The 24,435-nt window shown below is 46.0% G+C and overlaps 1 protein-coding gene across 2 annotated transcripts in view; it reads right to left on the reverse strand.

Moving 5' to 3' along the window:
• tln1 (talin 1) overlaps positions 1-24,435 on the reverse strand; it is a 92,828-nt gene that overhangs the window by 29,188 nt on the left and 39,205 nt on the right. For both annotated transcript variants that reach the window (XM_076284441.1, XM_076284442.1), the window contains exons 17-38: positions 24,047-24,255; positions 22,765-22,863; positions 20,187-20,354; positions 19,102-19,396; positions 17,807-17,973; positions 17,173-17,301; positions 15,716-15,829; positions 15,126-15,239; positions 14,147-14,281; positions 13,393-13,521; positions 12,127-12,229; positions 10,199-10,407; positions 9,405-9,524; positions 8,500-8,697; positions 8,068-8,207; positions 5,947-6,040; positions 5,231-5,320; positions 4,712-4,834; positions 2,338-2,481; positions 1,657-1,818; positions 574-714; positions 17-198 (exon numbers count right to left, since the gene is read on the reverse strand). In XM_076284441.1, the coding sequence (XP_076140556.1) occupies positions 17-198; positions 574-714; positions 1,657-1,818; positions 2,338-2,481; positions 4,712-4,834; positions 5,231-5,320; positions 5,947-6,040; positions 8,068-8,207; positions 8,500-8,697; positions 9,405-9,524; positions 10,199-10,407; positions 12,127-12,229; positions 13,393-13,521; positions 14,147-14,281; positions 15,126-15,239; positions 15,716-15,829; positions 17,173-17,301; positions 17,807-17,973; positions 19,102-19,396; positions 20,187-20,354; positions 22,765-22,863; positions 24,047-24,255 (3,265 nt within the window). The remainder of the gene's footprint in view (positions 1-16; positions 199-573; positions 715-1,656; positions 1,819-2,337; positions 2,482-4,711; positions 4,835-5,230; positions 5,321-5,946; positions 6,041-8,067; positions 8,208-8,499; positions 8,698-9,404; positions 9,525-10,198; positions 10,408-12,126; positions 12,230-13,392; positions 13,522-14,146; positions 14,282-15,125; positions 15,240-15,715; positions 15,830-17,172; positions 17,302-17,806; positions 17,974-19,101; positions 19,397-20,186; positions 20,355-22,764; positions 22,864-24,046; positions 24,256-24,435) is intronic.

The following is a 24,435-nucleotide window of genomic DNA, read 5'->3' on the forward strand; positions in this document are numbered from 1 at the left end:
TCTGCACTCACTGTACCTCATGTTGGTGATGAGCTTCTTGATGGAGTCGGAGACAGTTCTAGAGTGGCCTGCAAGCACTGACCACTTGGGTGGGTCCTTGGGGTTGACGGCCAGGGAGCGGGCCGTCTGGATCAGGCCAGTAGAACTCTCAAGCATGGCCTTTGCCGCGGCAACAATGGGCTCCATGGCAGCCATACCCTAAACAGAAACACCCACAGGCAGATAAGGCACAAGCACAGAGCATGACTGCTGTTTCAATTAAACAGAATGCATCTAATGCGCCATGTTGTTGTCTATAAAAGTAGAGCCAATAATTATAAGATAATGAACTATTATAAACAACTAGTCATGTACAGTATAAAGCATTTGTTTATTATGTTTTTTATTTTGCTAACATTAAGGCAAAATGGGAACTTACTCAAACACTCAAATGGGTGTTTTATTCCAGTAACATAACGACTTTATCTAATACACTCACCCCAGGAGTCTAGTACTGATCAAGATGAGCTGGGTGGTTTTAAGAGCTGCGCTGTGTTTTGCACAGACAGATGGCCACGCTGCTGTAAACGTTACCTCTGGGCTGATCTGGGCAGGCATGCTGGCAAACTCCGGGTTGGAGGCGAAGGCAGTCAGGTTGTCCACGGCCTCAATCAGCGGGACAGTGGCGTCTTTGCACTTTGCACGGTTCTCCTCATTAAAGGCTCCGTCCAGGGCCTGGTGAGGGGGTTATCAGAGTCAGTGTTCGCCCACACACAAAGCTCTCTCTGAATGCAATTTCTATACATTTCTGCCATTTCTGTAGTGTGTGGTCATTACAATGCAGAGCCTGCACCCTTTGAAACACTACCAGAGCTACAGAAGATGTTTTTGAGCTGTACACTGTTCATCTAGAACCTAGAACCACACAGTCCTAGAACCACACAGTACTTCATCAGACTGTTCTAATAAGTGTTCTCAACTGCACATTTGTTTCACAATTTCAAGTATTCTTAAAATGTGCTAACTGAACCTTTTAGCTCACCAGGATTACTTTGTATTTCCATCTGTGTACTGACTTTTCCAAGATGACCTTCAGACTTTTATGTTACACAATGTTCCCATCCACACACCCAATCTCACTTGACTCACACATTCCAGCTCCAACTTACACCCACACACACATACAAACACACTCCTCCTTGAATCACGCTCCAGCAAATACATGCCCACGATATATTCACATACATTCGCTCATGGACAATAAACACACCCACACAAAACTGTTTACATGTTATCTTACGGCCACACAAACAAACGTAAGTGCACTCTCCTAATCAAATGAAGCACATACATACTGTACATTCCCATAAGAACCAGTGTATAAACATCTACAGACAAACTGTACTGTATATACAGATCTATTTATGGTGTTTACTCTCTCTCTTTCATATGACCCCCCCGCCACACACACACACACACACACACACACACTCTCCCTGTGAAATGTCCTGTTTTGTTTTGTCATCCTAACCCCTCATTATCAGATCAACAAGAGCATCTCATTATCATTATCAGTCTCTTTGCCAGTTCTCTCTCAACTTGCGTTCACATCCCACCACAGGACTGACAATAATGACACCAGCCCCCCTGCCCAACCCTCCCCCGCTCTCCACTCACTTTGATGGACTTGACGAGGTTGGCGGTGCTGTTCGCAACCTCCTTGGCTGACTGGACGAACTGTCGCTTAGCAACAGGGTTGGATGTTTTGGAGGAGGCGAGGCGGCAGGCGTTGCAGAGCGCAGACGTGTGTTTGGCAACAATGGTGGCGGCGGAGAGGACCTTGGGATTCCAGAGAACAACGAACAATTAAACACAACAGAAATGACCATAGACATTATGGCAATAGAGGACAAGCCCTAGTTTTGGGACAATGACACTCCATCAACATGCCACCCTGTCAGTGAAAGTGAACCACTGATGTTGAACACTTAAATCAGCTGTGGAGTCTAACAATCACTATCTCTTCCCCAACCAGGCAGGTAACTAAGCCATAAACCTAAGAAGGGTTGACACACAGGAAGTGTAGCAAAGTAAGACCTAGTAGAGTAGAGTATCTAGTAGAGTATGCTTTAATTACAGTCCTCTAATAAGTATACTGTATTTTCTACACTGTACACTGTATTGTGAGTCACTTCAGATGACTCACTTTAGGCATCTGCTAAATAAATGTAAATAGAAAATCTCCAGAGCAACTTGCAGAATAAATGAATCCACCTCAAATACTTTTAAATACAGAGTTTAAAGGCGTGGGAGAAAGTGCTTTGAGCCCTAACAGAGTTTCGGTTCAGTTGCCCCTACCTGGGACTGCGTGCAGGCGGGGTCCACTAGGTTCTGGCAGGCCATCTGGATAGACTGCCTGGCCCGGGCAAACTGGGCTGGGTCCACCAGGCCCTTCTGTCCAGCGTGGCTGTTGGGGTCAGAGACGCCCACCAGGTAGGCGCCCTGAAGCACAAACAAACAAACAAACAAACACAAACAAACAAACAAACAAACAAACAAACAAACACAAACAAACAAACAAACACAAACAAACAAACAAACAAACACAAACAAACAAACAAACAAACAAACAAACACAGCCATCGGTTAGTCCAGTCGGGTAGGGCACAAAGAAGCAAACAGTTCACCGAGTCGGCACAAACACACAGTCACTCACTCAACAACAACAACCTTCAGCGGTCGGTCACGCAGATAGAGCAGTGAAAGCCAGAGGGCTCAAGGAGGTCAGGGGAGGAAGAGGAAGATGAGGAAGGTGACGAGAGGAAAATTAGTATGGTTGAAGACCTGTTGCAGGGAGAAGACTATACATAGGAACTATACACTAGAAAGCCTGGTGATTAGAAATAGAAGTGGTGTGGTGTGTGGTAAAATAATAGCCATGTGATGGTGATGGCAGGTTTTAGAGCTGCAAATGTGTGTTTGTTAGGTTTCAACAGTTGTAAAGCATTCCAGGCTGCAAGAGACATAAGGACGCTGTTCTTTTTTTCTTTTCCACATCCTCCAACTTCTTATCAGAGTCGCTCACCCACCAAGTTTTTTCTGGCTATCTGCCATGGCAACACCGACTGGACTTCACAATCACTAATAAGCACCCCCACCACTCCTAGCCCCACAGACACGAACACACGAACACACACACACACACACACACACACACCTGCATGTGCATGTGAACAAACACTGCTGACTGAGACTTCTGAATCATAACGGTGTGTTTCTGTATAATGAGACGTTCTAAATGCTGTAAAAGTGGGGAGCACACAAAAAGATCGGCGCGAAAGCTTTTAGAGAAGCCAGAACGCGGAGCATTTAAAGATGACTCATTCCTCACTCACTCTCTCTCTCTCTCTTTCCTCCTATTTCCCTCACTTCCATTAAGGCCCAGTGTGAGGGTCGGAGAGCGAGGAGAGTGACGGGCAGGTGGGAAAACAGTGAGGGGACGAGAACGAGAGAACAGCAGAGGTGAGGAGAGGAGGCAGAGCGGACAGCTTGAGAGACAGAAGGAGGATGGAGGGAGCGAAGGAGAGACCGCAGCCAGTAGAGGATGAGTGAACTAATGAATGATGGGTAAATAATAGGCATAGAGGAAAAGAGAAAGACACACTGAGAGAAGCTTGAGAGAAATAATAGAGAGAATGAAACTGGGTGGGTGAGTGAGTGAAACAGTGAGTGAGTGAGTGAATGCGTGAGTGAGTGAAACAGTGAGTGAGTGGGTGGGTGAGTGAATGAGTGAATGCGTGAGTGAGTGAAACAGTGAGTGAGTGGGTGGGTGAGTGAGTGAGTGAGTGAGTGAAACAGTGAGTGAGTGGGTGGGTGAGTGAATGCGTGAGTGAGTGAAACAGTGAGTGAGTGGGTGGGTGAGTGAATGAGTGAATGCGTGAGTGAGTGAAACAGTGAGTGAGTGGGTGGGTGAGTGAATGCGTGAGTGAGTGAAACAGTGAGTGAGTGGGTGGGTGAGTGAATGAGTGAATGCGTGAGTGAGTGAAACAGTGAGTGAGTGGGTGGGTGAGTGAATGCGTGAGTGAGTGAAACAGTGAGTGAGTGGGTGGGTGAGTGAATGAGTGAATGCGTGAGTGAGTGAAACAGTGAGTGAGGCAGCAAGAGAGCATGTGTGTGTGTGAGTGAGTGAATGTATGTATGTAACGTATGTATGTATGAATGTATGTATGTAACGTATGTATGTATGAATGTATGTATGTAACAAGCCCCATCAGACAAATCCCATTTGTGTTCATTTGTGATGCACTAGTAAGTCCAGATGTTGTTTTCAGTAGTTTGTCCAGAGCATGCATGGTTAGAGAAGCAGGCTAATTATGTAGCACAAGTGGAGTGGAAATCACGCCGACTGCTGTCTGCTCGTCATGAACTGAATGTTTTCCCACACATATCCCATTACACGTAACGAAAACACTCTAGTGATGCATGCTGGGGTTCTCCACAGTGTGGGAACACCAGCTGACAAAACACTTGTGATCTTCTGTCCCCGTTAGCTTCGCACCTCAAACAGGATGAGTGTTACCGGTTGCGATACTAAGGTGCTGTCTGATTCTTTACACAGTGATGGAGATTACGTAACGCAGAGAGAAACACGGAGGATGGAGGAGGCAGATGGACCGTGCGGCGCAGTGCATTGTGGGTTGTGGAGAGGAAGGGGAAGCTCGGTGGGGCGTACCTGGGCGGCAGCCTCGGTCAGTCCACACAGGGCCTTAGAGCCCGAGCTGACGGAGTCTCCAAACTCGGGCAGGTTGCTGTTCTTGGCGTTGTGGGAGATTCCAGCCATGGCTTCACCCAGAACCTATGATGGAACAGTCAAGAAAACACTATAAATGTAAGTCATCTAACAGTGTTGTATTAGTAATAATGCCCACTTTTAATTAACTGAAATTAATTAATGCAGTCTGTGTCTTTAGGAAAATGCTATATTTTTTACTGTAGAAAGTCAACGTAAATAGTTCATTCCAATACTCGCACATACATATGAAAATTATGAAGGAAACATTACATGAAGTCTGCTACATCACATACAGTATGCTGCTATGGTGCTGAAGGCATTGAAATGGCGTAATCCACATAATACAGCATTAGCATAGTAAGCATAACACAGCATTACACATCCCCATTATATGTAATAGGCCTACCATCTTGCTATATAAGTAGTTTTCATAGAAGGGGGGGAAGATGAGACTCCTACCTTGGAGTTCTCCATGACACTATCAATGCAGTCAAAGTAGCCCATGTCGTTAACAGCTTCAGTTGGGTTCTCCAACATACCCCTCACCGTCTGAGATGGGGCAGCACACACACGCACACACACACACACACACACACAGTTAGAGAGCGAGAGCGAAAGAGAGAGAGAGAGAGAGAGAGAGATGGCAATATGTAAGGGATAAATGACTCAAGCATGCATATGTATATTGTAATTAAATCAATGACTAAACAATTTGACTACAAAGAAAATATGCATAAAATATCATACTGCTTTCCCAAACATCAACTCATATTTTGGATGCAATATGCCAACAAGACAATGACAACATCAGGGCATATGTTTTGTAGACTTTGCTTTAGCTTCCAGCCTTCTGTCCCCTTCTGCTACCCATCACTCAGCATGTGCCATACAAAGTAAAATATAATCTACTTAGAAAACAGAAAGAGTGCATAAACAACATTTGCTTTCCATATAAATACTGAAGACTCTGGGAAACAGACTATGCCACATGCAGGATACTTCTGCACTTCTGCAAGTAAAATAATAACAATAATAAAAAAAATCTGACTCATTCACACGCAAACTGTTCGTGGAAAAAAGATTAAGGGACGGAGGGGTGGGGGGTGTTGGGGAGGGAAAAGAAAAAAATGAAAAACCCAAAGAAGAAAAGAAAGAGAGAGAGAGATGAGCGGTACCTCGAGTTCCCTCAGCGCGTTGTCACACTCCTTCTGGCCCGGGGCCTGCTGGGTGCACATGGTGATGAGCTGGTTGATGCTGTCTGTGACGGCTCTGTGTGTGTGAACAGAGTCAGAGAGGAAGAGAAGAGAAGGAGGGAGAGAGGGAGGGAGGGAGAGAGAGATAGAGGGGAACGGGTGTTAGTCATAGAGAGCGGAGTTGATAATGCAGAGGGAACGAGCGCGAAAGAAAATGAGAGGGAGAGCAGGAGGCAGGGGGATGGAGAGAACAGAGAGAGAGAGAGAAAGAGAACGAGAAAGCTAGATAGAGAGATGGTGTTCATCGTGGGCGGGCTCGCCCCCACACGAGAGCCTGCTCATCTCCCATGCTGGTCTCTCTCTCTCTCTCTCTCTCTCTCTCTCTCTCTCTCTCTCTCTCTCTCTCTCTCTCTCTCTCTCCCTCTCTCTCTCACTCTCTTCTCTGCCTGCAGGAATCATAAATGCCATAAGCAGGAATCATTGCCTCTCTCTTTCCCTCTCTGCCAGTTTCTATCGGTCCTCCTGACTCTCTTGAGCTACTCCAAAGCCCCAGCTGCTTTGTTTGTGGTGGCCAGACTTTGAGAGAGAGAGAGAGAGAGAGAGAGAGAGAGAGAGAGAGAGAGAGAGTGTGTGTGTGTGTGTGTAAAAAGAGAAAAAGTGAGGGTATACACACAATTTTTCATGTTACTGTTTCCTGTAATGCTGTCAATGTTCTAATTGTTATGCTGTTTTAATTGTGCTTTGGCAACACTGTACTTACTTACAGTCATGCTAATAAAGCAACCTTGAATTGAATTGAATTGAGAGAGAGAGAGAGAGAGAGAGAGAGAGAGAGAGAGAGAGAGAGAGAGAGAAGGTCCCATCAGTTGTCATAGTGTTCCGTCAGCTGTAGTGAAGTGGGATACAGCGAGATCCCCGGCACCAACACACCAACACCAGTGCTTCCTCCCACGGCTGCCAGAACGGCCACCGGAGACGCTGGCAAATAAAAAAAGCCAGCTTCTCCACCAACCAATCAGGTCGCCATTATGCAACCCTACCCAATCCCATACCAATGTGTGAAGAAGAAAGACGAATAGACATAATCTATGATCATAAAGGCTGGAATAATATGGGCCAGTGTGTGTGTGTGTGTGTGTGTGTGTGTGTGTGTGTGTGTGTGTGTGTGTGTGTGTGTGTGTGTGTGGGGGGGGGGGGGTGGTAATGTTGGATGGGGTGGGATCTGTAAACACATTAGATCAGAAACACCCCCTCACTGTTGTCTTGACCATGTATGTGTGAAGAGCGAGTGTGTGGGTAAGGTCTGCACACTCAGGGTGTGGGTGTGTTTTGAAAACTGGAAACTGCTGTTTGTCTTCAGTGTTGCTTGTGTAACACCTCCCTCTCTCTCTCACTCTCTCTCTCTCCAATAGGCCTATCAAGACAATTCAAGAAGACTACAAGATGCGAAAGCACTACACATATTCACAGTCTCAATGAAAAGACTGCAAAGTCACCGTGTCTTAAAACATCATGTCATTATTATACGCTACCTTAGTGAAAGATATCAAATTGTTTTCGTTTTCTGTGGTCTGCTTACAACAGACAGCTATGGATAAAACAGATGGAAATTCCCACTTCCTTGACCAGTTTTTCAAACAGCGACCTGTGTTTGCAGATTGCACACAGCTTTTGAACCAGAGGATTAAACTACCGAGTACACCCGCTTGTTCAGTACATTACTGTAGTAAAAATGTAGTGGTTTTCCTATGGCACTAATTAGCAGACTAGTACTGGTCTGGACCCCCGATGCCATCCTATTCGGACTCCAAACCCAACCTAAAAGTAACCTAAATTACCGAGATTCATTTTCATAAAATTTTTGTGGTAATAAAAACAGAAATGTTCCGTATAACTTCTGTAGCTTCAAGAACCATCATCTCGCTTGCTGCTACTCTGCCAATCAAATCTGTGCATCTGTGCAAGTCAAGTCAGTGAGTGGAGTTGCTATGGTGACGAGACTCACTGACAGCCTGACAGGAGAAATGAAAGACGAGAGGAGAGAAGAGGAGACGAGAGACAGTAAGAGGAATCTCTGGCCTGATTGAAGAGGGGGGTCTTTACCGAGCGGCAGCGGCCAGCTGGTTCTTAAGGTTGGGGGAGTTGGGGTCAGTGGCAAGCGCTTTGGCGGACAACAGCAGCTTGCTGGAGGACATGGAGATGGTCTTCAGGTTGGTGACCACCTGTGTCTGATCCTCCTTAGACTGCAGAAGAACACAAAGAGCAGAGGTGACCTTTAGTTCAAATAATTCAACAAGATGACTCATTCAATGACTAATTCAAGAACTGACAAAATTCTGCAGTTTCGTCATTAATTCAAAGCAGAGGCCTATGTGCAGCACTAATTGATGCTAGCAGAAGTATGACATTTGAACTAAACTTTGAACTTAATTTAAATACAATCAAATGTAATATGTGATCATTCAAACCAAGTTTCTCAGTAGGTCTAAAGCCAATGAGGGTTCAGTAAGAAGTGGGTCCACATTGCAGCAGTACCTGGGACTGTCCAGCCATGTCCACTCCGGCCTCCAGGAAATCGTTGAAGTTATTGCCGAACTTGCCCGAGGCCTTGGCCAGGTCCTGGGTGGTGCCGCGCGAGGCCTGCACCAGCTCGTTGGCCGACTGGTTGAGCCCAGCGGCAGCCTGGTTCAGGTTGGACTGCGCCTCCTGGAAGCTCTTTTTGCTCGGTGGGAACTGTGGGAAGGTGGAGGAGAGAGGGGGGAGTGAGTGAGTGAGTGAGGGAAAGAGGAGGAGGAGGAGGAGGAGAGGCAGAGTGTGAGAATAAAGGAGCATTACTCAGCTTGGACATGTAGCATCATGTTTTAGGGCATGTTTTCTCTTGAACAATGAAACTGTGAGAGTGGGACAAGAGGCTGAATGCTCTGTTTACATACAAGTCTGTTATTGTCACTCAAAGTTAATAACTTTGAAAAAGCTTGTGAGCTGTGAAGCTTATAACTCTCTTAACAGTCTGTTAGCAGCCGTTGCCTACTGGTTAGCGCTTCGGACTTGTAACCGGAGGGTTGCCGGTTCGAACCCCGACCAGTAGGCATGGCTGAAGTGCCCTTGAGCAAGGCACCTAACCCCTCACTGCTCCCCGAGCGCCGCTGTTGTTGCAGGCAGCTCACTGCGCCGGGATTAGTGTGTGCTTCACCTCACTGTGTGTTCACTGTGTGCTGAGTGTGTTTCACTAATTCACGGATTGGGATAAATGCAGAGACCAAATTTCCCTCACGGGATCAAAAGAGTATATATACTTATACTATATAACAGTAGTAAAAAATGAAATGTTCTGTTCTGTTTAAATAATATAGTTAAATAGAGTTAAATAGACAAATTAAAAAACTGTGCAGAGTCACTGCAGGTCAGGGGAGGACTTCCTACATCACCAGTACACTCACTGAATCAGCCAGGAGTTTCTTGCTGGCCTCTCCGACAGTCCTTAAGGCGTTGTCCACATCTCTCTGTCCAGGCAGGCAGTTCACGCTCCTGTTGAGTGCCTGGGACACGGCCTTCGCCACCTGACACACACCAAAAAAAATTAAGCTCAGACAGTATTCCACATGCAAGCACACGCACTAAAGTGACACATAAAAATGCACCGTGCAAGTTCCTCCTTTTCTCACTGCATTAAATGACCCATCATGGATTATCTCAGCTTCTTGCAACCTTCTCAAGTATTTCACCAAACTAACATCTCCTCTCTAATGCCAATTTACCCATAACACTGTGCATTCATCACTCCAACTCAGTCAAGGCCAGTATAGTGTACCATAGAAAACATTACTGCAGACCCAGCTGTGCCTTGACATCTTTCCTATGTCTGGTTCTGTGCTGTATTTCTGAGTGGATGAACAGTAGTAACAAACAGAATGAAAAATGACTCACTTTCCAGGGTCAGTGTGTGCTAGACTAAGGCACTACCCAAGGACCAATCTCTTGCTACAGTTTGCAGTACTGTATTTCACTTGCCTGCTTTAAGCAATGAGAGTCTATGATTTTTATAGGCTAACTTACCATTCTGGCTTAGCATATGAAGCAGTAACTCACTAAGCAGGAATACTGCTGAACAACAACCATCATTAAATGCTTAAAAGTGAGTGCTCAAAATGATAGCCTAAGCGGTCACAGTGGTCACTCAAGGATACTTTCAGGAATTGGCGGCCAGTAGGGTTGATATCAGTTAACAACCAACCTGGGCCAGTCTCTGCTGGCTGTCCGGGTCTCCAGGTTTGGCGATGGCTCTCTTGGTCTCCTCGATGAGGTTGGCCGACTTGTCCATGGTGTCGCTGGCACAGTCCAGCATGGCGTTGCGGGCCTGTGGGTCATCCGTGTTGGCTGCCACACCACGAGCGGCCGAAGCCAGGGCGCGTAGAGCCTGGGCAACATCTCTGGCAGCTTGGCCTGTGTGTATGTGTGTGTGTGTGTGAATGAGAGAAAGAAAGAGATGGAGCATGAGAAAGAAAGACAGACACAATGATTATATATACACATATGTGTATGTGTTTGTATATATATGTATGTGTGTGTGTGTGTGTGTGTGTATGAGTGAGAGAGAGAGATAGATAGATAGAAAGAAAGAAAGAGATATATACACAAGGCATGCTATAACATGAATGACAGACAGGGGGCACTGTAGGACACTGCAACAGCACATCTACTTCTATACAAAACAATCCAAAACTAGACAGCTACATCTGCAACAACTGACATCTTAATTCTGCCCAGCTGTTCACAGACGCACATGGACGCTCACCTTATCAGCCTCAAGGTCAAGCTAACGGACAGCGAGCAGTAAACTTTTCTGGGTCAGTATGTCCCCTCAGCGCATACTTAACTGTAGGTCAGCAGTACACACATACTGGACTTACGTAAAACTGTTTAGGTTTCTGTCCCACCATGATATATGTTCTGGGTGTATTTCAGGAACACTGTACATGCATATGGAGGCCTGTGCTGTCCTCCTGCAACATCCCCACACTCATCAATCACACTCTCTCTCTCTCTCTCGCTCTCTCTTTCTCTCTCTCTCTTGCTCGTCCTTTTGATTTATGCCTTTAACGCTCTCACTGCTGTGAATAGCTTCTCACTGGATTATTTCTCACACCTACACCTACACAGTTTCACTTAAAGTCCATGTCCTGCATATACTACACCATCTTAGTCACTTCTGTCTTACACTTGTACAGTTTGACCACATCTTTTATAAAGCATTCCAACATTCACTTTCTCTTTCACACCTGCTCAACTCTCACCCACCCTCCCATGTTCCCTCTCTCTCTCTCTCTCTCTCTCTCTTCACTCATGAATCCCCCCATCGCTCCTGCTCCCCTATGTAATCTCCTCCAGAGCCTCCCCACCATACCTGTTAACACCCCCGTTTTTCCCAGGTTTCTCCCGTATTTCAAGGTCATCTCCCAGCACCCTGCCGTTTTGTTATTTCTCCCAGAAAACTCCCGTAATTGCCATCAAACTTTATTTTAAAATCATCATCATCCATTAAGGTTGCCTGACTGTGTATGAAATACACCCTACACATACACAATCACTTAGTTTCAATTTCAACCGTTTTGTCATAGGCTAAAACCTGGCAACCCAAAACCCAAATAAGGAAGTGGGTGCCGACTGCGCAGCCTGAGTCTCGTCGTAAGCAAGCGGGCTAGTTGAATGCCCTACTCCAAAACTACCTGTTGTGAAATTGTTGGGAATTTAATTGATTAACACAACACATAAACTGTTATTGAGTGTTGTTGATACACTGAACTTGTGCCCTCGGAACCAAATCTGACAGCAAGCAGCTTTGGAGTTTTGGAAGTAGGCTGCAGGCAGGCAGCTGGTGGATACATAACTGGCATGCGTAAGGTAATGGTAAGGTAAAAGCAACGACCGAAATGCAGTGTTGAAACACGTGTATGAAACGTATTAAATATGCAAACACAGATCCGGTATAAACAAACCCCCCCCCCCCCCCCCCCCGAAAAAAAATCTCCCGTTTTTTGAAAGCTAAATGTTGACAGGTATGCTCCCCACCCTTCCCTTCCCTTCACTCTCTCTTCATCAACTCATTCGTTCATTTGCTCACTCACTCCCCCCCTCAGACCCATGTCCAGTCCTGTCCCTTACCGGCGTAGTTCTCGTTGCCCTGGGTGGCCTCGCTGAGCAGCTGGGCAATGGCCGAGCTCACAGCCTTGGTGCTGTTGCCCAGGTCCTGTGAGCACTTCTCCAGCTTAGGACAACAACAACAACAACAACATGTTTACTCTCAGCTCTGCATACTTACTGTTTATATATCTGCTCACTCATTACTGCACAGTAATGGCTTGTAGTAGACACATTGTATAAATTATGATTGACAGTACTCTGGGGACCTCCCACATCAGCAGAAGCCTACAGCACAACTCATAACTACTTATTCGCTACCATCATGCACCATCAAGTGAACTGTTTGGAGACTTTAGTCGTAAGGCACAGACATGAAAGTTGACTGTTTGCACTGTTGTACAAATGCAGCAATAAATAAATATAAAGCATTAACACTCATACTGTAGCAATTTTGCAATCTCAGCAAAATACTAAACAACAGAAGTTGAAATGTTCACTATAATGTTTTTGTGCTGTGAATATTAAGAGAAAATACAGGTTAGAAGTGTAATGTGTTAGGCCTGAGCCATTTCACATGGCGTTATTTAAAACTGAGGACAAGCACTCTCGCTGCTCGCTGTGGGTAAGGGGGGAAGCCACAAACGGCTGCACAGGGTCATGTGACAGGAAGTAGTGCTTGTTCCTGAGTGGGGGCTAGATGGGAACATGGCCATGTTTGTATGTGTGTGTACACGCACCGACACAAGGAACTGTGTGTGTGTGGAGGGGAGGTTTGAAAGCAGAGCCATAAAGCTGACAAGGCCTATTTGGAACTACCTAACTATGACAAAGGTCACATAGATAAACAATTTACTGATTTACTTCAACAGGATTTTGCGTAATTATCTGAAGTTATCTCTTAAATGTTTGTAATTGAGTTGAATTGAATTACAAAAGCTATATAATTAAGTAAAATATTCAAGACTGGGTGTGTGAACCCTATACTTCAGAAAACTGGTGTCTTGCATCAGAAGTGTCTGTGTCTTCCGTGTGAAAAGAGGAAGGACTGGATGTACATTTTGTATTCAGAATTTACCTTTGTATTCAGAACTTTGTGTGTCTGCATGTGCATGCGTCCATGTGTGTGTTCGTTCGTGTGTGCGTGAGAGAGAGCGAAATGATATACATGTACGTGTGTGTGTGTGTATATATGAATACGAAAGAGTAAGGGTGCATGACAGTTTGTGTGTGTGTGTGTGTGTGTGTGTGTGTGTGTGTGTGTGTGTGTATTTAGTGGCCACCACTCACCGTCTCCCCGGGCAGAGGCCTGAGTTTGCCCTCGGCCGCTGAGGCCTTGGCCTCCTGCATGTCCTTCTCCAGGCTGCGCACAACGGCCAGCGCGTTATCAATCTCCAGTGGCCCGCACGCTTCCTGAGCCTGCGCCCCCATGGCCACCGCACGCAACCCAACAGGAAGTGAGAGGAGGAAGGATGGACAGACAGAGAGCAAGGGTGTGTGTGTGTGTGCGTGTGTGTGTGTTTGTGTGTGCGTGTGTGCGTGTGTGTGTGTGGGGGGGGGGGGTGTAGAGACACAAACAAGTTAGGACAACATTGGACCATGAGACTCAAACAGTTCCAAGAAACAGTCACACTCATGGGTCACTCACGAGGAACACTGCTCATCATTTAGCAATATTTTGACATTTATAATATTTCAAAAACATTGCATCTTTTTTAGTGTCAGAAAAGCTGACTTGAGTGTTCAAACATCTCTTGGAATCTAAGAACTCTATTTAACTCCATTTAAGGTCTGGAATGGAGACAGCTGGAAACCTTGAGCCTCCTTGTATATTTTTTTCCCCTTTTTATACTGTCCAGTCAAGTCAAGTTCATGATTAATGCCTTGAATTAAGGAGATTGCTACAACAAATTAAGATTATTACCCACCATTGATTAATAAACCACTAGCTTTTCTTAATTACTACTCCATGCCCCCTGGACATAATCCATCACCCCCTCCCCTCCCCATTTCTCTAGGTCACTCTCTCTGCCCATTACATTACCTTCTGAGCGGCGGTACGAAGCTCGGCGAGGGCACTGGCCAGGTTCTTGGCACACTGGCTGAGCTGCATGGCAGAGGCCTGGTCGCCAATGGTGGGCACGGTGGCCTTGGCAGCGGTCACCATCTTGGCACCAGGCTGGAGGCAACAGCAGCAGGGGTAGTTATTTCAGATGCCTCTTGTTAACGTCTCAGGATTCAAACATTCATGCATGCATTAATGCCTATATCCACCCAGAAATGCATGTAGGCACTAAATGTATATATCGACAACCACAGGACTAGAAGGATCACGTACCATACATTTGCTTCTTCATCTGAAGGCAATTAGCTACTTAACGTTTTTCTCACCTCCTGTACAAGAGAATGACTTAACCCGCTGCACTGGCAGGTCGATATCTAACAGGGTTTTCTTTTCCTCATACACTGGAGTTTGTCACACTGCCAATTCAGAGCATGTTCTTTCTTCTCCATATGGAGTTTTATGTCGCGGAGTAGCACTTAACATTTCTCTCATGCTAAACTCCACTTGCAGATGTTGGCTTGGTGCTTGAAATGGTAGGCATGCTGAACAGACCATGTCAAGAACAGGGCCTCCCAACAGAACACGCACACCGAGATCCAATGTTATTCTAAGCAGTTAGTCACTTCCAAATGCCGCTGGATGCCTTTGAAACGACACTGTTGAACTAATAAAAAGACTTTGTAGCACTGCCAATTGATTGTATGTTCTTTCCTATCTGTAATATATACACGGAAACAAAACCATGAATTCTATTTCTGTCCATATTCTAACTTTGAAGAGAGTGCTGAACTTAAACAAAGAAAATGTGTGTCGTTAGCAATTAAAGAAACTACACAAGTAACAACTGCCTAAGAATTGTCCTATTGACCTAGCACCCTAACAAACCAACAAACACAGCTATGATCGCGGTCGGTGATGGTGACTGATCAGTGACAGTGCTGTGGGTGGGCAGTGTTACCTGGAGGAAGTTCTGGCTGGCTGCGATGAGGGCGAGCTGAGCACTGGGGCTGTCGGGTTGGGACTGGCTGCCCCTCACTCCCTGGACCAGCATGGGGATCTGCTCAGCTACCCCCTGTGATGGGAGAGGAGAGGAGAGTTGACATTTAGATGAATTACACAGACCCAGCCTTGGGTTTGTTTACCTTTCAGAGGTATTTATTTGAAGTGACTTTCAGTAGAGGGATGGAGACCTGTGAATGCCATTGTTGTGCACCTTTGGATTCAAAACAATGCCCTCAAATCGAGTGCATTAGCATCTTTTTCTGACCTATAGTTTATTTACCAACACTATGTCTGTACACTTCTAACCTAAAATGAGTATCTGCCAACACTATGTTCTGGTAACAACATGTTCTTACAAATATTTTTGTGGCTTCTTGGCAGAACCATTTTAGCTTACTTTAGCAAGCTAACAACCACATTTGTTTAAAAGTGTTGTTGTGTGACCATCCATTTTCCCACAGCTAGGCAGTGAGGGAGAGGCAGCGTGAGATGTGTCCTCATGTTCACCTCAAGAGGGCAGGAAGTCGCGGCTGCCACAACACTCACCTTGCAGCTCTGCACAAGCTGCTGCTGGGCCGCAGGGTTCTTATTGGACGAGGCGGCATGTTGGGCGGCGGCAATTGTTTGAGTAGCGGCGGCGGCTGCCTGCTTTGTTGCGTTCTGCAAAAACAAGAGCGGCAGATTACAATCAAACTCGCAAACTCACTCAAAATACAACTCACAACGCTTTCTTTCACACATGTGCATCTTTCTAGTGCCAATGTGCTCAAATATTTGTCCACACCAACCAAGTTTACTATAAGATCTAACATTTTAATTGCAATTTCAATGCAGTTTCAAGACAGTTGGAATTCTGGAATTCCATGTTAATTTCTTCATTGAATACCATCGTGGTCATTAGAAGTAAAAAAAGAACACTTTACTCGCCCCACGTTTTCCTGCAATTACAACAGAGTAAACAGTGTTTTCCGCAATGCATTTCAAGATTGAAGATTTCAATGGTCACAACCGTTTAAAGGTGATTGCTTCCTCATTCCACTTTGTCTCAAGAGAGAGAGAGAGTGTGTGTGTGTGTGTGTGTGTGTGTGTGTGTGTGTGTGTGTGTGTGTGTGTGTGTGTGTGTAGGCGTATTTAAGAGGGTGTGTGTACAGTGTGTGCAGACTGCTCCACTACAAAGCCCTAAATGCTCTGCAATTCAGGGCTATTTCAAATCAACCTTTACAATGAAATACCTTGAGAGTTGCCCACAATAGAAATGCTAGATCTCATCTTATCTCGAATAAAGGAGAAGGGACTGTATTCACAGGCCATCTACCTCGGCCTCTAAAACGCAGCTTCCTCCCACGCTAGCACCGCTAAACAAGTCGAGACACGCCTCTCATCCGAACGTCGCCAGTTCAGAGAAAAAGCAGCCATTTTTTGCTGATCAGCAACCCCCCCCCCCCCTCCCCCCAAACACACACACACACACCCACCCCCATCCCTGTACACACAGGCAACATGTTGTGGCCAGTTGTTCAGCATTTTGTAACTTCCCCCTAAGGCTATCCACAGCACTCACAAGAACAGTTGCATGGGTTCAACCTCCTCTGCTCTCGAGGTTTTTTTTGTATCGCTTAAAGGCCCTAAATCTGCCTTCATGACATCTGATGGAACACACACTCATGATAACCAATGACATTTACTCCATGCTGACAGGCTCTAACAATGCCCATGTATGGAAGAGCTAAACATCCAGGGTATCGGAGAGACCCCTGTGGCTATTTGGGTTAATTACAACCTTCACAGGAGTCATATATCTTCACCATATGAAGACACCTTTCAATTTAATAGCTGAAAACACCCAACAAGAGGTTTGCAGCATACAGGAAATGATATGTATATAAGACTGTGAGGGTCTGCATACATCACCGTGTGTTTGTTTGTGCTTCAGTGTTTGCGTGTATGTAAATGAGATAGAGATAGATAGAGAGAAAGTGCATGAAAAAGAAAGGCCTGTATACCTCCAGCTTGTTGATGAGTCTCTTCTTGATGGCGTTCTGGGCGGCAGCGTTGGTGGCCATGCGAAGACCCTCCGCAGCCTCACGCAGCTTCTGCTGCTGCTCCTCACTGTCAGGGTTAGCTGCAGCTCCCTGTCCACACACACACACCAAAATGTTGACCGATATCAAATATCCATTACTTTGAGAAAGACTCAACCTCAATGCAATCAAGAACAGGTAAAGCAATGAGGAGTACTTTAAAAGGGTTTGCAATGATGTACTGTTCAATCACCCAAGTGCGTCAGTGGACCTAAAAGTGCTGGCTAGCACAGCCTGTCTTAAAAAATCTTGAAAGAAAGCTTTTTCAACTATTCAAACGCTTCCCCCCCTGCCGTTCTCTTTATTTTCGTCTTGGCAGCATTTAAAGCAGAACCACTTAAAAAAACAACCCCCCACATAACCCTAATGCTGGTTCCAACTTAATACAGTGTCTTTGACAACCCCCCCCAACATCCTTTAATGCGCCCCCAACCTCCATAGGCTGCAGCAATAAATTGAGCTGCCGAAGGTAGGGGGGTGGGGGAGACAGGAGGGGGAGCCATCAGCAGCCAGACACCCCCACCCCCGCCAATAGTTCACGTCTGTCCCACAGTACCTTGGCAGCCTCCACCATCTTGGCGGTGGCATCGGCCAAGAGCTTGGCGGCCGACAGCAGCTTGCGGGAGTTCTCCAGGTCGGTCTCGCCCTCCGCGTCCGCTTTGATGGCGTTGACCAGGTCGGAGGTCGCCTGGGCCAGGATGCGGGCCTGACGCACCATCTCTCCTGTTGGGAGACAAGAAAAAGGGAAGCCATGAGTTACTGTGCTGTAAGGAGAGAGAGAGAGAGAGAGAGAGAGAGAGAGAGAGAGAGAGAGAGAGAGAGAGAGAGAGAGAGAGAGAGAATTGAAGAGTTTGTAAAGGAGTCATATGGGACAAGGCTGCATGGGGTTGTCGATTTTTGGCTCTGTCTAGACTCATCGGCTGGGGGGCCATTTCAAATCCTTGTGCTCTTGTTCAGAAACTCCATATAGACATTTTGTGACACGGCACACTTCGTAAACTGGGATCTTCAGAATGCATTTTTATTGGAAACAGAGTTCAAGGAGAGAGAGAGAGAGAGAGAGAGAGAGAGAGGGAGGGAGAGAGAGAGAGAGAGAGGAAAGGAGGGGGCACTTGAGAGTCATTTCGAAACAGGTTACATAATTCAGATTTTTTAAATCCTCCGGCTTGAGCCTCATCTGTCAGATGCATCACACTCACACAGCGCTGAAGAATTTGGCAGAGGGAATCAATTATGTGGTTCACCCTATTCAGACTCATCACATCCAAACAGGGCCATTTTTCACACAAGTGCACACGCACGCGCACACGCACACACACATGGTGTGAATGTTCATCTGAGACCTAAAGTTTTGCAATTTTTATATATTTCAGCCTTTATGAAATAAACTAAGTTTCTATATTGACGAACTTAGCTGAGTCATTGTGAGTCTGAAGAAACATGCACACAATCTAGGGCGGCTGTATAACCAGAAGTTAAAAACAAAGCGGAACTGCTGTGACTTTTCCTATGACATTTCCTGCTGACAATATATTTTAGAGAATGAACTAGAATTAACTTGTTGTGTCTGACCCACTCTGTTAGAGCTGCATGCTATAGTACTGAAGCTTATGACATGAAAGTATCTCCGTGAGAGAACAGCATTTTTATTCATATCTAGAAGGTCATTTTTTATTGTTGTTTGTTTTCCATGACATGGAGTACATTGTAAAATGGCTTAAAGTGACAATAACATTGTTTGTCGCAATGTTTCTAGGACAATATCTCACCCACCAAAATGCAGCTACTGCGACAGGTCTAGTGGCACATGTTGAATACAAAAACACACCCTGCGGCAGCGCCTTGTGGTACCTGCATCTCCCATGGAGCTGAAGATGTTCTCGGTGACGTCCAGGATGCGGTCGGTGGCCTCGCCGTGGCGTCCGATGGGCTGCCCGCCGCTGGCGTACTGCTTGATGTGCTGCAGCAGCTCGTTGAGCGCCTGCGTGACGCCGGTGGCCGCGGCGCCCACCTGCCTGAGCAGCTGCTCGTCATGCGTGGCTCCCTGGGAGGCCTCCACGCAGCCCTCCACCGACTTGGCCACCAACTTGCCTGCCTCGATCAGCTGCTCCTGGCACACCGGCGAGCTGATGGTGGGGGCAACCACCTGATGGAGGAGGAGGAGGAGGAGGAGGAGGAGGAAGAGGAGGACCCGAGGTATAGAGTTGGAGAAGACAGACAGATAGATCATTGTCCATCTTCAAGGAGATTTGTTGCCACACACTACACTATACTGAGCCTCACATCTACATCCAAAACACATTAACATAATAAATACATGGTGGAGGAGATGGATATGTAGGAGAAGGGAGAGAAGGATAGGAGATCTAGGAGATGGGTGTTGGATAAAGGGGGGAGCAGGGAGGGAGTGGAAGGTTTAGGTAAGGGCACCAGAGGGGGATGAGGTGAAGGATGGAAGAGCAACAAGGGTGAGGGTGATAGGAGGGAGGGGGGATTCAGAGGGAGAGAGGGAGGGAGGGAGGGAGGGAGAGGGATGGGATATGGATGAGCATCTGGCCGGCCTGCGCAAGTTTGTCTGTTCACATTATCTACAGCTGACTGGACACTGAACAGACCTCTGGCTGGGTACACTTACATAGATCTAGAGACTTCAGCCCATTTTTATTTGGATTTTGTTCCACCTGTCAGCACTTACCGAGTTACAGTTCTGACAGTGATCCTAAAAAAATGAGGACCCATGATAGCCATGACAAATAGTAGTCTTTATGGTGCTGACCACCACCCTCAATCATGTATTTATGAGACAAATCTAGAGCTTTCTGCAGAGTCATCATCCTATGTTGACAAGCTGAGTGATCAATGGACACTGGCAGACATTTTAATGGCCACCACAGCCACAGAAATTAACAGCATGTCGTCTGTGTGTCGGCTCTTACCCGGGTGCAGGCCACCAGCTGTGAGGTGGACAGGGCGCACTGGGTGGCAGCGGCGATGACTCGGTTCTGCTGGGCGGAGTCCTCGGTCTTTTGCGCCACGTTCTTGGCCTTCAGCACCAGGGCAGCGGCCGCGTTAGCCACAGCCTTGGCCAGCTGCATCAGCATATCCTGCAAGGGGGAAATGCCGCACCAGCAAAGAACAACAGTTAACACCAACACATCATCTACATACGTCTCCTAATGCAGCAGGACTTTAAAGGGAGGATTAGATGAAGGTGAAAGGAAAGATTAGTCCTGTGTAATCATACATTTCTGATGTTTGTGGATTTTTGCATTATAATTATTAATTATGATGTGAATCTATATATGATTTGTTTCTTTTAAATAATCATGATTCAAGAGCATAGACTCCATCAGCATTATGGGCCTATCACATTATTCACAATTTTCCTAATGGACGCTGAAGTAGTCAGCTTCACTGGGCTTTGAACAAGAGTCATTTATAATGACTAACTCATGGAACTCATGGAACTATTCTCCAGGACTATTAAATTAGCAGTGAGTTTGTATAGTCACCTTTGACTATGGTGAATGAAGAGAATGTAGACAGAAAATCATGTTATCTACCACCATTAACATTTCAGAGTACTTCTGTTGCGCACTATGCTATATTTAAAATGCCACAGCGGTATCTGAGGCATGCAGGATAATGAGGCAAGTTCAGGGAATTTGATATCCGGGTGACTTCTGGCGGGAAAGATAATGACTCTTTTAGTTGACAAGTGCAGGCTTTGTGCAGTGTTTCTTCTAGACTTCCAAAATTCTGGGCAGAAATGTGTCTATTTTCGTCTTTTCATACTTTGACATGCCACACTATATAGTCTTGCTATCCAAGACGTCATATCTAGAAATGTACAGGCTGTCAAGTACATGTGTCAAGTGCATGTGTATACCCTGTATGTCAAAGTTGTGTCGACTAAAGGGGTCAGCGAAAGCTGCACAACTTTGATTAAAAGCACCACACACATTAACCGACCCCCTTGCAGTCTCCTCAATTCCAGGGATTCTTAGCATGCCGGTTAACTGGGGGTTCCAGCGGTCTGGACACCTCTCAGACACAGATAGCAGCCATGCTGCTACTTTCAGGGTGTTCATGAGCGGAGAATGTGTGAAGACGAGAGGCACGCAGAAGCGTTACGTAATTTGCGGCCGCTGCGGTCAGGCCACATTCCAGCATGTGCTATAGAATGGAAGGTAAGCAGCCGTTTCATGCCTGCAGGAGATGTTCTTTGCTCAGTCGCTCGTTTTCAAAAACAGTTTCTTTGGAGCTGAGCCAGCGTCTCTTAACCTGCGGGCGTCTTCCCCCCCCCCCTCTCCACTGGCCCTTTCATTCCACTGTTCCACAACTCCGGCCAAACCCGGTTATAAAGACGTGGCCATATTTGTTTTTATATGTCTCAGGAGTCTGATGTTAGATCAATGAATTATTACAAATATGAGTTCTTAGAAGTCTCGTACCAAGTATTGAATTAACTCACTTTAGGAAATTAAGAGACCTTTATCAGCATTCAATGGACATCCACAGGTATGCCTGTACACAGTTGTCTGATCAAATTATCCCAAATGAGGTCGTTTCAAACACATAATATTTAATTCAATCAGTCTGAGGTTATTTTTTTTTTCAACAGATAGCCATTTTATGGCAAGGGCAACATTTAACTGTTTTTGGTCTGTTTGTTTTCTTTTCTGGAGAAACTTTTTTTCTGACTCTTTCATGGATACAGACTGCCTGTGGATGTACAGTATAGAGGTGAACAATCCCAGAGAGATCCAACTACGGCCTAAACCTCAGGACCTGTCAATCAAGAGGCCCAGAGGCTATAGGGTAGTCTAGTAGTGGATAATTACTAAGACAGACTACTGTTTGCCCTGCGATTTACCCATGGTTACTCCCAATATTAAAAGAAAGATTTTAAAAAGTGCTTCAGTTCCTGAGAAATGTTTTAGGTGCAAATCTTACTAACAAATTAAATTCAATACTTCTATGATCTTAATTGGGAATAGATTAAAAAGTTGCAGCAAAAGTTCACTGTTTTGCACATAAACTCACACAGGAAGAGAGCACCAAAACAAAATGTCTATACCTACAGTATAGGGAAATTGTTGTAATTGATCTGATAGCCATTAGTTTGATTGTCCATTCAAAGAGATTTGCACTTCTTTGACGGTTGTTTATTTGCTTTGTTTTGTTTGTTTAGTTTAGTTTTGTTACCAGCATTTGACCACTACTGAGGGTCTTCCGCCTGGAACCCCTGAAAGCTCCGTTACCTAGAGACTGAGTGATGCAGTCACAGGGGAAAGAATGGGTTATAGGAACATGACATGTTGTTACTTATTTCACACACTAGTGGACCAGTTTACGATATCCTGTAGCATAATATATTAACCAACAAATAGATAGGGAGAGGACAGTAATCCATGCATTACCAGTAGCTACTGTATATTAAATTTCGTGGTGTGTGTGTGTGTGTGTGTGTGTGTGTGTGTGTGTGCGTGTGTGTGTGTGTGTGTAATCCACCTGGAATCGTGGGTCCGTGTCACTCTCTCCGATGTGCTGCAGCAGCTCTCCGCTGGCCTGGCCAACGTTGCCGGCCGCCTGCAGGAGGTTCTGCCGAGGCTGATGGGACCAAAACAAAAACAACATCAGCAAAACTACAGGCTAACACTGACATTCCTTCAAAGATTTGACTTCAAAATGAATCACTGGTAACCATTTCAACAAGAGCACCAGTTTGGTTACTCAGCCAAGATTCATCAAAAACACAGTCATAACATCCCATTATTTTGAAAGAGGCAGTGGCTTGTGGATCTTCTTGTGGTCTGGCAGTTTATGAGTTCAGGCACAGATAGACCCCAACATCCCCACATCAGCAAGAGGTCCTGCGCTATTTTCTATTATCATTACTAAATGCTTTTCCGATGATCTCAGGTATGGTGGTATCCTTCTGCAACTGGGTCTGAACATTAAAATTCATAAAACGTGTAAAAACATACGAAATACCACAGTCTCAGCAGGGGCCCTCCAGGGCTACAAACAGTATCCAGCTGACATGCAGTTCAACCACACTGCACGCACCACTTGATACCTTGTGGCATAGCCTTCCTTAGTATATAATGTGAACTTAGCTATTAACTCAATTCAGATGGACATTTCTGGTTGGATCTGAAACCAGGGGGAGCATGCTTCTCTGGAGAATGGACTAAGGATGATGGGCAGACATCTAACACGTAATCATTTACCACCACTCTGACTTGAGGCACGTTACCATAAAGGAGAGAAATTTATCTCTGTTGGTGTTGCTTTGCAAATTAATCCTTGACCTTGGGCAACAGTTAGCGGCCTTGACTGGTGTTAAACCTGCAGTAGCTACCTTTCACCACACAAACCTGGGCTTTTGCACAAGATGGATAACATCCTGCTTTAAGACGTCTACAACTGGTTGTCAGCTGTATATCTGCAGCTGTCTGTTGTGTATCTGGAGTGTGGTGGAGCAGAAGCAGCACTGCTGACTAAGAAACAGTAAGCTCCAGTTTGTGGAGTCTCTGTCACCTTGGGTAAAAGCTGCTAAATCCCTACTCACTTTACTTCACTCTAAGTTTGCATGTTAAAACACCCTCCCATCATCTCCTTAAGGAATTGAACCCCTGACCCTGGAACTGCTTGAACACATGCTTCACCCTCTGACCTGAAAAGAAAGTTGCACCCATCCATCTCTCCCCCCCCCCCCCCCCCCCCGCCCCTCACACACACACACAACCCCAAACACCTCTCATGCGACCCCCATGGTGGCACGACCTACCTCGGTGCTGGCGGGCTGGGCAGTCTTGAGCATGTCGGACACGGCGCAGGCCAAGTTCTTGGCAGCGCCAAGCAGCTGCTGCCCGTTGGCGCCCTCGTCCTCCATGAGAGCGGCCAGCAGCTTCACGCCCTTGGACATCTCCGTGAGGTTGGAGGAGATGGTGGTCACCGCGCAGCCCACTGCCGTGTAGTCCGTCTCGGCAGGATCACCTGAATAAATGTGGAGCAGTGCAGACGTATGGTACATGAATAGATGCTGAAAGTAGGGCAAGGACCACCTGTCTGAATGTCTATGCAGTGGATCTTTATCTGCATTTAACTGCATTACCCCCCCCTCCCCCCTCCTCACCACACCCTCATCCAACTGGTTATCACGGATCCTTTCAACAA

Source organism: Alosa pseudoharengus, unplaced genomic scaffold, assembly GCF_046254945.1.
Source record: "Alosa pseudoharengus isolate Yale_2024_CS ecotype anadromous, Long Island Sound unplaced genomic scaffold, YU_APseudo_1.1 YU_APseudo_1.1_scf_14, whole genome shotgun sequence".
Lineage (NCBI taxonomy): Eukaryota > Metazoa > Chordata > Actinopteri > Clupeiformes > Clupeidae > Alosa > Alosa pseudoharengus.